This window comes from Lepisosteus platostomus, chromosome 12 (genome assembly GCF_059453375.1).
Source record: "Lepisosteus platostomus isolate fLepPlt1 chromosome 12, fLepPlt1.hap1, whole genome shotgun sequence".
NCBI lineage: Eukaryota > Metazoa > Chordata > Actinopteri > Semionotiformes > Lepisosteidae > Lepisosteus > Lepisosteus platostomus.
In genome coordinates, this window is record NC_142622.1 from 38,889,626 (window position 1) to 38,903,843 (window position 14,218).

General features: G+C 32.3%; 1 protein-coding gene across 5 annotated transcripts in view; it reads right to left on the bottom strand.

Moving 5' to 3' along the window:
* csmd3b (CUB and Sushi multiple domains 3b) overlaps positions 1-14,218 on the bottom strand; it is a 561,056-nt gene that overhangs the window by 227,667 nt on the left and 319,171 nt on the right. For all 5 annotated transcript variants that reach the window (XM_088601884.1, XM_088601883.1, XM_088601882.1 and 2 more), the window contains exon 10: positions 3,974-4,095. In XM_088601884.1, the coding sequence (XP_088458010.1) occupies positions 3,974-4,095 (122 nt within the window). The remainder of the gene's footprint in view (positions 1-3,973; positions 4,096-14,218) is intronic.

Here is a 14,218-nt window from a genome sequence, read left to right on the forward strand (position 1 = left end):
GGACTTACAAAACAATGACTGCAGAATCAGAAATGTTGTAGTTTTACAGTGGCCTAGTCTGTCTAGGTCTAAATCCCATGGAAATGTTGTGGCAGAACCAGTAGCAAGCTACATTATAATGAAACCAATTAATTAACACTACCCTAAAATGTGTTTTCCCGGGATTAATAAAATCTATCACAAATCCTACAATTAAAAAACATATCTAATATTGGATTTCATATAACCTACAGATATTAATTGCAAAACTTAATTGTGTAACACTGGATCAGTAATATTCCTTTTCAGCTTTGTTCTGCAGCACAAACAACATTTATCAATTACAAATGCTGTCTGTAATAATCATAAAGGAGTATTTTAGGTTCTAATTGCCAGAACCAAGATACTGCAGCATGAAAAATGTGGTAGTTTACTGTAGCTGTTTTGTTTTAAAATAGAAGCCCTACCTCCTTAAGATTACTATTGGGGTATTACAGCTGTATCAGTTCCAATTCTAAGGAGAGGTATGAGCTTCCTAGTCCTCATGACCTCAGTTTTGTTTTTCATTCCAGCTGAGCTCAGTTATTTAACTATTTGACACTAGGGTCAGAGGAGCAGGATTAGAAAGTGTTAGCTTGGAGTAAGTTATATTGTTTTCGCCCTCTGACTGGGTACAGAAACCACAACAAATGATAATGTATGGTGTAGTTTTATTTTGTAACAATATACAGATGATCCCAGTTATAAGTATCCTTGCCATATGTCTCTCTGCTCTTATGCCATTACAGTTTTGTGACCAGGTTGTAAAAATTCCCCCTAAACTAAGCACTGAGATTAAAATTCTTGCAAATTGAAACATCCATCCATTTTCACTGATAATGTATACTTTCTCCATCAAAAGGTTAACTGTCCACAGATCTATACACAGACATGTACAGTATCTGTTATCACATAAAAATATTAAAAGGGAGACCTAACCTAACAAGTTTTTGCATATGTTATGATATTTTTATTCAGACATAGTGCACAGTGCTGTAATGCAATAAAGCAACAATAAAGTCCATCATATTAAATATATGTACTGTATTCTTATTTTGTATTACAGTGCGATGTTACAAAATGTATATACAGATCCAGCCATTCAAAATGTGACAGGTACATAGTGCTAAAACGCGGTGGGCATGGCGCAAAATACCACATTAATTGAAATATGATAATAGCACCTTGTAAAAGCCCCAGGTGGAGCTAATAAAGCTTAATGTACAGCATTTGAGCTATCGCCAGGAAATGCCCGTTTTTGAATCCTGGTCACTGCTGAGGGACAATCTTTTTCCAATTAAGAATTTAAGTTGTATAGTCTTTAGACTTTTCATATAAAGTTTTTTTTTATATAAAAGCAAGATTGCTCAGTTGGACAAAAGTACACAACCTTCTGTCATGAATATTTTAATTATGCATAAATATTTTATGCATTAAAGTCTTTAAATTGGTAACTTATATGGGTTCTGGTTTTAATGCGCTTGTTCTACCATTATTAAGATTATATTCTGTACTTTATAAAAAGTTATAACATTTTATCCTTTTCTAAGAATACATAATAAGAACACCGCTTGCTGTTATTGTAAAAAGATAAATGTTGTAGTGATTTAACATCACTTGATAGTTATATTAATAGGAATCATGTAACTAAGCAGCTAAAGTATCACAAATGGATGTTTTGGAAACATTATGACTTTCATTTCTTTTAACAAAAAAAGCTTATATTGTCCTTGTAGTAGTAATGAGTCAAATGTTAACAAAGAAAGTGTACTACTGTAATAATTTGAGCTATATGAATATAACTATATCATTATTAATTTCTTTAGATACGTGATTCCATATGATATTCCCTATTAATCAAATTCTAAAAAGTATGTGTTTTTTTACTACGTTAACGAGCACAAATATTCATAAAAAAGGTTACAACATTATAACTTTTTATGAAGTACATAAACTTAATATAGTCAGAGGGAGCACCTAAAAACTTTTCCAAAATAACCACAGTATGTAACTAAATGAAAGACTTTGATGCTTAAAATGTTTATGAAGAAAGTGGAATACTGGTGTGTATTTTTTATTTAACCTACCAATACCAGCCATATGCAGTTTACATAATATGTTTATGTTCCTTAATTAATATAATTTATGACCTTCAGACGCATTATGCTCCTCTTGTTTTTATGTTCAGCTACTAAAATTTCCCTTTAGTTGTAAAATTCCTTATTAATATTCAATACTAAGCAGATTTAAACATGGACAGTAAAGAGATCACATTAAGCCATCGTTTCACTAACAACCAATGCACCATGAGGGCCGACTGTCGGTCATTTTGGCCAGCCAATCACTTACTGCGGTACAACGTGCTGAACTGTAGATAATGTCACGCCGTACAGGGTTTTACAGTGCATTTTGAATGGTTGCATCTGTATATGCATAAATGCATATATACAACTTCTGTTATCCATCTTGTTATTCTTTGCAACATGTAATGAATGTAATGATCTTTGTTCATTTTGTTCCTTTGATCATTTATTTTTAAACAACATATTGATAAACTTTTTTTAAGTTTATTCTAAGCAGTAACATTTTCAAATAAATGTGAAAATAAAACTCAAAGCAGCAGACCACTGAAATGAAAATGTTTCTTTAGACTATGCAGAGGCCCTTGTACTGTTACTGCACTAAATTAACTTTGAGAGGAAATCTTATCTTATTTGGCTGAATGAATATCTTTTCATATTGCACACATTAAGATTGTACACGTCTTTACAAAGAATGCACAGCAAAATTTTATGTTCCTCAAAAAGTCGATAAAAAGAGTTTTGCATTAAAAATGAATGATCATTTGAAAGACAGAACCTGCACATCTCACCTTGTCTTACTGTATATTCTAGTGAATAGGCATTGAAATGCTTTATCAAGGATGCCAACTAAATTCAAGGCTGTACATAAACAAAACAAGTTCCATCTATGCTGGATGAGCTGTCAGAATCTTAAAATGCAAGGAAAAGGCAACAACGATGGTTTCTATGTGATGCACAAATATTCCCTAGTTACTATCCTCTGTATGGATCATTTCTAATTTGTTTTCAGGCTAGATTTAGAAATCTTCTTAATGGTATATTACTTTTATGAGTAAAACATGCATGTAGTTTGAAAATAAGAATTCTTAAAGAGCATTAATTGGTTTTGAATTTGGATACTTAGAAACTAGATATTTATTTACAAAATATGAGTATATAATCAATTCAAAATATAATTTAAAATCATTCAGGATTTTCATTTGCTGCAAAAAGTGTAACTGCTTACAATATCAAAAAGTGTTATTGTGTGAACAAAGCTTTCCATGGTCTTAAAAGGTAACCTACACTGGGTTGGTTAGAAAGGGACCTTGAAAAAGATACAGAGCTTAGCATCATCAGCATATAAATTAAACCATGCACCAGGCCCATGCAATACATAACTCAGAGATGGCCCTGTTTATATAGTGAGAAATGAAGGGTGCCATGGTAGGGCAAAAGGTTAGGCCTTTGGGGCCTCCCAATGTCATTACCAAAGATAAACGGTAATAGTAAATTCCTAATGGCAGTGTTAGATGTGAGTGAAAGGTACCCAGAGAAGAAACTTGGGAGTTCAGAAGAGCTAAGGACCTAAACATGCCGGGAATGCATAACAGATTGTCATTCAGTTGGAGTGCACAGGAGGTGAACTTAACAATTATAGATATAATCCACATTTACATTTGACAAAAATATAGATTAGTTCAAAGAGCAAAAGTCAATCTTTTACATCTGACAAACAAACCTTAATGTATTTCTTGGATCAGATACGCAAATTCAGAATCTCAGGCATAGTTTACGAAAAACAATAAAACAATAAAAACTAGAACCATATTGTAGATCCAATATCCAATAAAGTAATATTGTATTGCGGACAAATACAGAAATTCACTTACTTTATTGAGGTTGCTAGCTGTAATTATCCAGACACATTGAGAATTGCTTTCATACTGGATTGGAAAATTAGGTGATGTAAATGTACCAGCAGGTCCTTGAAGATTTGATCCACATGTTTTTACTAAAAGAAAACAAAAATATATTCAAATGCTAGTCATTTCAGAGGTTAATTATTCACATACTGTACCAATCCATCCATACCATACAAATTATATTTTGTATATTTTATGTATCCATCAGATGTGTACAATGAATTGCAGGGAAACATTGAAATGGCCAAAATATGTGGAAAGAGAGCATTGAAAAAGAAATACAGTAACTTTAACGGGATCTTTAAATGCATATCATTTATTCAACACCAAAGTTATGCTGTTCCCATTCTTTCTGCTACAGTATATAAATGCTCTAGATCAGTGATTAATTTGTTTATAAAGATTAAGCTTGAGCAAGCTTAAACAATTTACAATAGGATGCTTTATTTTGTGATACAGGAAAATACCTGTTTAAACCAAATTGGAACTATATTGCCCATATGTTTGTCTTTTAAAGGATGACAATCACTGCAGCTTTCTATCCGTAAATACAATTCCCAAATTAATCTTATTTATTGACTATTTAAATAGCAGATTCTCATGCTTAGAAAAATTGATTTATCTATTTATGTAACACAAAATCTTGTTTTTCATCTTCCATTTCATTGAAAAATTGCCCTTTGAAAGCGGATGCTCCTTACTGTGTACTCTACCCTGAAGCAACGTCTGGCAATATTTAAATAATATAAGATTACTGCAAATGACCTTAGACAATCTGAGCTGATGTTAATCAAAGATTGAAGATGTCAATGACTAACAGTCAAAAATAATCCTTAGATGCATCACTAAATGTCATCCAGACAAGTTAATTTGAGGCAAGACGGTACTCTAATCAATGGGGTCTGGTTTTTCATCTTAATGGACAAACACACAAGATCACGGCCTGGGATCACAGAGGTAGACAATTATGCATATTCCAAATGGAATGTTTGTTGTTCTGCTGGGTTTTCTAAAATGATAAACAGTTCTTTTAAAATCACATAAAAGAAAATATCAGTAAATGATGAAGGAAGAACCTGGAGCTCTAGGATGACATTTCCAATCAAAACAAATATATTAGAATGAAAAAAAAATCACAATTTAAAATTGCAAGGGCATATGAGAGTGTACTTCTTACTAATAATGTGTGTGACCTCAATAGTAATTTATGAAAAATCAAACAAATATGGTAACCCTCAAGAAATATATGAAATTCTTTGTCTTTGGACATGTGGATATTGCACTGTTTAGAAAATAATAATACCACAGATTCAAGATTCAAAATTCAAGATATTATTTTTCCACACTGCATCCACCAGAATCACAAAAAATAAAATGATAAGACCTTTTATAAGTAGTTCACAAATCTTTTGGAAGGAAATATTTTCCCACACATTTTCCCTCAAAACATATTTATTTGGATACAGATTTGACGTCAATTCCTTTACACGTTACCACAAGAAAAAAACAGATATCTTATTGTAGGATATAGTGGGGGAAAGAGAAGAAGGTATAAGTTTGTCATGCAAAACTTCTTAACAGGAAAACAGGCCACAATAAAATTAGTCATCCATGCTGTAGCAAAAGCAATGCTGTTTTAGGGGAGGAAGAAACATAAAAAAGAAAACCACCATTGAGAATGCTCTTTCAAGACAAGTGGTTTAAAAAACAGCATCACGACAAAAACTGAAACCAGTGGGTGGGGGTAATGTGTTGTTTGGTTCTGCTTTTGAAAACTAAAAACAAATAAATAAAACAAATAAAAATAGGTTCAAGAAAACATCTGTAATAATAAAGACAAGTCCTGATGTATTGTTCTAAAATAAATATTACACAGTACATATGCATATTTTATATATTATACCTGGGATCTGTAAAAGTTTGTAAAAATAGGTCTAGGCTAATTGTTATCCATCAGCAGCATATAAACAAGCCTTTAAAACCAATAAGGCACAGTTCATTTAATATGTGTCAATCATTTTAGGAAGGAATAAAATCTAAGAAAAAATAAATTTGACTTCAGCAGCTGCTGATGTCAAATTATATCTTCCTGATTTACTTGATTGTAATGATCTCCTTTGAATCTGCTTATGATAATCAACGTCTCAAAAAATTATAGTTACACTTAAAATCACTGTCACTTTCCATGTTGGGCTGAAGATGTCAGGAAGGAACTGCAGTTCTGGGTTTATTGTCTTTGATCTTGAGTGAATAGAAATCTATTAATGTTAATAAATTTACTTTCTGTGTATTAACATGGACTCTAATTTGCACACACTCTCCCCAGTCAAAAAAACAGTACTGATCAGCTGTTCATAATTTGCAGGAAGAGTACTAACTTTGTAGCAAATGCCATTCACTCCTGCATATGCTTACAGTATAAACCACAGCAGATAAACGGAATTTCAGTAAGTGCTTATTATCCATCATGTTGTATTTTTTAGTCCTTTTGATTTAAATCTTAATAAGTAAAACATCAAAACAGTCAAAATAACTGAAGTTATTTAACATCAAACAACATGTTTTCATTATGATCAACAGGGTAATGCACCTTATTTTAAACCCAGAGTATTAGTGTGGCAATAATTAGGAGAAATACTACCCTCTGTCATGTAATGTTTGACAAGTACTCTCCACTTAAACGTCAATGTCAAATTATTTAATGCTGATTAAACACTGCCACAGAAGATTGATTTTGATTAAAGTATGACTTTGTTAACTTGTTAAAGTGAAATGTTCCAATCTAAAGTATAAAAAACAGCCAAATAATACCTGCTATAATAATAATTCAGGATTGTACAGACCAAAATGATAATTGACACCAATACCAATGACATAATGTATGGTGTATACAGTATGTAAATTGTAAGTAGACTATGGTACAATAGTTAGAGTTTTAGTCTATCTATTTATATATCCTCTAGTTTGACCTCACAGGTCACTCACAAAACATTATAAGGATGATTCTTGTCTTGTTATAATACCCAGCAGATTGAATATTGTATCTGATCACTATAGTTAATACTCTATTATATTTCATCAGTCTACCATGATTCTGAATTTAAATTTTCATACCTCCAAGCAATAATAATTCCTACAAAAGAACACAATTTAACAGTTAAATAGAAATTTATGATTAACATACCCTTGGGCTGTCCTGAAAATACAGATCTAGGCAATTTTCTGCATGAATTCAAGTGGCATCTTTAGTTAATTAGTTTGTGCAGCCTTTGCTGCAAGAACAAACAACCACTCCTATTACACAGTCTTTTTGATTTAATACAATACAAAAGGTCAGGCTGCTATGGAGAGAAAGAAGCAGAACCTCAGAAGCTAGTTGAGAAACTGACAGCTTTCCAGCTGGGATTCATCATACAGTCACTGTCAAAGGTACAGCTAGACTAATCTCATCAATGAAACCATCACACACCGTCATCGCTGCAGTACAACAGTGCAAAAAGACATAGAAAATATTTTAAATACATCTTGCCACTTGCTGTTGAGAAAAGGTGGCCAGAGGGCCATCTTTCAGAGATTCAAATGTCTTTAGAGTCAGCAGGGACCTGTAATTCATTTGGTATGAAGTTTCCAGCAGAGATGCATAAACAGCCTTTGCAAGGCAAATTACATGTTTACATCTTCACAAGAATAATTCTGCAGTCCTGCACACTGAGTGTTCAGATCTGTTCCACAGGGTTCAAACGTAGCAAAATGAGCATTCTTTAAAAGGGATCAGTATTTACTCATTGGAACTTAATGAAAATCTCTGTGTTTTATCTGATACAGATACATTAAATGTTATTAATGTTTTAATTGTTAACTGACAGAAAACAGGAATTAAAAATTATGGGTCATGGTAAATGACCAAGATCCTTATGAAGATATAGAGTTACAGCACAGGAATCGAGGTGTTTAAATGGTTAGTATTAAGATTAATGCCAAATAAACATACTGTACCTTAAGAGCTCACTGTGATATCTTGTATTATGAACTGATTGGTTAACAGTTCTGTGGTGTTCTGACAGCTCAGTTACTTGTCACTAAATATCCATGCTTGTAGGTTTACCCCATAGTCTCTTAAAAATAATTTCTAGAATTATGAGACAAAGAGGTAAGGATAATAACTGACTTTCAGACATTTTCCACAATATTCATTATTTTTTTTCTTATAAAAGGCTTGTTTTACAACCTAAAGTAAGGTTATGACTCTAAGGTAATAATTTATGTACAAGAAATCTACACGAGATTAACCTTTAAAACCTCGGTAAAAGACGAACATTAATAATAGAAAGAAATAACCAAATGAATCCTAATGTACTGTGTTCCATTGGTAGATGAAAAAGAAAAATAATCATTGCAAATGTTGTCATGCCATACTTGTTTGCACATCAGTCTTTTTCACTATGATACTGAATTTTCAACAACATGTTGGTGTGACTTAGACTAACCTTTAGGTTAGAGTGTGCTTTTACTAATTAACTCCATAGGTCACACAACATGTAATGCTTTTATTTATGAGCCAGACTAAGGATGACCCATCAGTTTAAGTTTTGGGAAAGAATGGACAGTTATGCTGTCCTTCAAATGCTGAAATTTTGCCCAGCTTGTCTTAAAGGTTGATCTTCTACATTTACTTCAACGAATACACACCTAACACTGGAAGATTCATATTGTATGTCCTACAGATCCCTGGTCAGGCTGTAGCTAAATGTGGCCAATTATCCTCAGTTATGCGGCAGATTTCTTCCCGAGAAAGAATGGATAGGAACATCTTTTGGATTATAAACAGGCTGTGGAAAAAATTCTTTCTAAACTTTGAAGTTTGAATTGTTTTTTTATTTAGAATTTAGAAAGTTACTAGTAATTTACTGGAAAACATTTATAGCAAAGTGAAATGTAAACTATTTCCAAAAAAAAATAGAATTAAATAATTTATATTTTCTTAAAGTAATATTACATTATATTTTCCATTTCAAATTGAAAAATAAGACCTGCATATTAAGTTATAACAAATTACAATGCCAATAAACTGTCATGACCTGGGACCTTGGAGATTCTTCTAGAATGCTGCATATTGCTTTCTATCCAGCTGCTATTCATGGTTTCTGAATGGAATAAATACATATTTACATAACAAAACTTTTAGTCTACCTTGCAGTTTCCAAAATAGATTATTTAAGAATGGCCAAAGCTAGGATTGCTGGGTAAGTTATCATTATCTTTATCCACTCTCTGAATGAGTGGCCTGAAAAAAGATAAGAAATTACTTCAAAATACTGACATAATTAGCCAAGGCACTGATAAAACAAGGGTACATTTACTGCTTGCTTTTTAATTGCTTTTCTTGACATTGAGCCTAACCTCTACAAGAAACAAGGGGCTTTAAGTGAGAAACTATACCATTCAAGGGAACCTTTATTCACTGTATAGATCTATAATGTAACCTACAAATGATTGCTAGAGCACAACAAAGAATGATCAATTACATCATTAACCCTGGACCACAGTTTTGTTTTTCTATTCCTCTTTCTAGCAGTCCAATAGGAACTGTGAATCCCAAAGGTTTACCACCTCATTGTTAGCCTTAATTACTAAAATTTGCCTTACTTAACAGTACTTAAAAACTACACTTTATCACATTCTTTGTAACTTTTGGTAAACAAATCTATAGTTATATCATTCTGCTTCACTTGAACATTAAAGAGTAGTTTAATGCCTGAATATATCAATATTTAAACAAATAGTCAATTATATGTTTAGTGTCAACATTTATAGTTCTTGGGAGCTTCAAAGCAAGAAAGGAACTGAAATGTTTACTTGGTTCTGAAACACAATGATCAAAGGAATCCTATGGCTTAATTATCTTCTGGGCAAATCATTAAGAGTTATCAACAGCCAAGAAACAAGGGATGAAAACAGGTAGGTAGATGGACGGGGAGAGAAGGAGAAGAAAAAGGGAAGGACAGGAGAGAAGAGAAAAAGCAGTGGAGGCAGGACGTTCTTGTTCCATTCAGCCTTTAAGACCAGATTTGAGGTAAGTATTTGACCTTGTTAAGAGAACTTTCCATTCTGTTGTTTTTAGGAAATTCAGATTTCCTGTATAGAGAATCCTTAGGTTAAAAACTGGATAGTTTAAGAATAGGGAGATGGGTTTCCCATTCATTTTGTAGCATCCAGCTTTATAGAGGGAGAGATTTAACTCTAGGTTGTATTCTGTTTGGCAGGTTTATTTCTATTTTTGGGCTGATTAGGCATTATATAGGATTCACATTCTTCTAGTTACTTAGGACTTAGTTATTTGAAACACCTTGTTTGTAAAGAGTTTAACTTGTATATTGTATGTTTATGGTCCTCTATTGTATGTGTTGTTGGGTTTGTGTTGTGTCATTATTAATACATATTTGTTAAACCTGTGCCTGTAAGTATGTGCTTGACTTATTACCATTTTCACCAAAACTGTGCCAGAGAACAAAGAACTCTGGTCTCTAATTACACCACCTGCTCAGGAATATTAGCAAAATACTTATAATTTCGTTGGCTATAACTAATTATTTTAATTATGGATTAACCTGTCTTATAGTCTATTTCAATATTCAATATTTTCAGAAACCCCTATTTGTAACTATATAGAATACAGTATATAGGTTTCATATGAACTGCATTGGATGTTCTTTTTGTGTTCTCTGTCAAGAATGTCTTTGATAGACTGACCTTATCAGATGTACACCAAATTAATTGTTTTGCTATAAACATGAACAAAAATATTTATGCAATTAGAGAAGGACACCATTGTTTGCTATTTTGACTGGTTTAATAAGAGTTTCAGAAAAAAGTCCAGATGAATGCTTGCCATACTCATGCCATCTGTCGATTTGTCATCTAGCCATATGGCCCTGTATTTACTGATAATAACTTTTTAAATATGCATAATCTGGTGTCTCATATCATGGTCCAGAACTATATTTGTCATCTGTATGCAAGGGTGACATAACGAGTTAAGTCTGGTCATCCTCTTTAATCAGACTGTCTTTAAATGCACAACTACATTAAAAAAGCACAAATACAGCATTCAACTGACCTTTCAGTTTAAAGCTTGGCAATTAACATTTGTTTTTTAAGTCGTTCATAACACATTTCTATCTATAGTTTAGGTATATGGCAATTGTGGTGTCTATAACAATTTGAATAGAAATCAGCAACAATGTTTTTTAAACTGGAAAAAATTTAAGTGTAAGAAAAGAAGAATCCCTTGCATTTATATACTGTAGCACTTTTTATTCAAAATCCTTTTACATCTAATATATTCTTTCTTTTTTCACATAATAAACTAAACTTAATGCTATGACAAAGAAACAAAAGACCACTGCTTAATGTTTTCTAATGAGAGGTGACTATTTGGTCCATCTAGCTTGTTTGCGTGTTAGTAGATTAATCTAAAAAACTTATCCAGACTTATCCACTTTATCTTTGAGCTCAGTAGTTTGTTATAGACATTCACAGCCCCTTTTTTATAAAAAATGTGCTTTTTTCTCTTACTTTTAAATCCAATTGTTCAAGAGATGGATAAGGAGCACATACTGTACACTAACCTGCAAACTGTGCACTATAAATCAGTTTTACAATAACTCCTAAAATTCCTATAGCAAACTTAGCATTGACCGATGGAGTGACATGCCTCTCACTGACAAAACCTGTCAAGGTTTCTCCAAGTCAAAGAGAAGGATATCTCTGTTGAACTCCAATATCAACAGGTCTCAGCCAAATGTGCTGATACCTGGGGAATTCATACAGATGTTACCCAAATTCAAATGGATCATATATATATACACGTCAGCTCAACTTGTATTTATACCATTTTCCTTGAATGATTAATTTAAATAAAATACTTATTGTCTGAAATATCCATTCAGTCTAACTGCAACTAAAATGAAAAACAATAACAATGACAGGAATTATTTAGCAACAATGTTAAACACATTTGTACTATACATTTACACTTTTCTCATTGCATGTGTTTGCAAATGACTACTGAGATCAGTATAATTATAGTGTATAAAGGCTTATGAAAATAATTTGTCTAGGAGGCTGCCTAAAACACCCAACTTTTCTCACCCCATCATGAGTCATACTAATGCATATTATGAAAAACAAACACGGAAAACTTGTTTTAAATTTTAAAGTGTAAAAAATAGAAAAAGGAAACTACATGAAATGCAGCCATATGGTTCTAAAACAATTCTATTATTTAATTAGTTTTTTACTTAATGGGATTTGACCAGTTCAAATTACAACTAGTTCATTCAAAATTCCCATTTTATTATTTTTCCTGGCAGAAAATCTTATCTCTAAATGATCATTTGACTTTGACAAAATAAGATTCCCAAAATTATCTGTGCGAAAAAGCACTGCTTCTCCTGTTTGTACTCTTAAAGGGCCCTAAACTTAATATCTACTTGTGTCCAGGTTCTTTTGAGATTTTTATGTTTCTCACTTTGAACACCTGAATCATTGTCTTGTAAAGATTCAATTTAAATAGTTTGTCGAAGTACAGTATGACATTCCTTTCAAGGCAGGAATAAGCGTGCTTACTGTCCTTTGTTGTTCCTCAAGCACAGCAAAGAACTTTTTGTCCTTCACCAAAATTGAACACACTATTCCAGGCAAAGTCTATCGATAATATTAATATTTCCACACTAGCTGAAAAAGTGAATTGTCTACAAGACCTCTTTCTTATATATTGATATATTGCTTCTTTCAATTCATCTGATATTTGGTTTGCATACTCTTCCTTCCTGTATATATTATCCACATTACATTTCATTTAAACTGATACTGTAGGTGCCTGCACAGACATGAATTTTGTCTATGTGTTTGAGGATAGCCTGGAAAGAAAAAAAAACTAAAAAAACAGATCCCTAGAACATTGGCTAAGTCATAACAATAAAGTGTGTTGTTCAGCAGCAAATGAAGACATCTAATAAAACACAATTATTTGCTTTTATGTACTCATGTTGCAGTCACAAATAAAATAATCATGGGAATGTTATCTGGCTTAGAGGCCAGACAGAATACATTTAGAACTCTTTGATAGAAAGTTTGTAACTTAAGTTATCAAAACGTCTACAATACTACAGTATGTGAACATGTAAACAGCCATCACAATAATATCTGTTAGGTTCTCATTTGATAACATTGAAAAAGAGGGCTCATTTAATGGTTACTTTGCAAAACAGTACAGAACTTTGATCAATACCTATTCTGGATGTTCCTAAGCCAAAGGTGAAGGACAAGAAAACAATATGGAGATGACTACATAAATATTGAAAGTGACAAAAGCTGCAAACTTAATTCAATCATGAAATTACAAGATCACTGTTGGAAGAGTTGCTTTTCCATAAATGGATGTACTCAATTTATAAAAGCACTTTTCCCTGTTAGATAATGGACACTGAAGTAGGTACCATCTTATGAAAAGGGTGGCAGAGAAGATTTCCCCATGTACCGTAGTACTACTAAAGTGAAGTGCAGGTTGAGTGCAGTCTGATGTATCCTCTGCATGTTCAAAAAAATATTAAATGAAAGTACGAAAAAACTGCCTAAAGCCTTTTTCTTTTTTTACATGGCTGGTATGCATTATTTAGTCGTCAATGCAAATCAATCAAAAGTATAAATAAATTCAATTTTGTACATCTAAATAAAAATCATGTAAAATCTAAATATAGCTTATCCTACCAGGAAAATTGTTTAAATCCACTGCAGTAAAATACAAGTGTACAATAAAAAGAAAAGTACTAGTCTTCTATATCATTTAAGAATTATGCACTGCAACAAAGATCGAAATCATGACTATCAATCTATTTTGCAAGCAATTTTCACAGAGATAAATCACAAAGTTATTAACACTTATGCCCATGTATATAACGTAGAGTATAGCTTTTTTGCGAGATAGTATAGTACATCTTCTTCTTTAAATGAGTTTCAGTTTAGCGGAGATAAATGAACAGGTAACTTAGCACAGCTAATCAACCTAATGATACAGTACGTCTTAAGAAGTAAGAGGAAAACAAAGACTGGAAAAAAAACAAGCAAACCAGAAGAGATCATGCAAAACTCCACATGTTAATGGTGCCTAAGCCCAAAATCTGATTAAAGGTACATTTGCAGATATTTAAA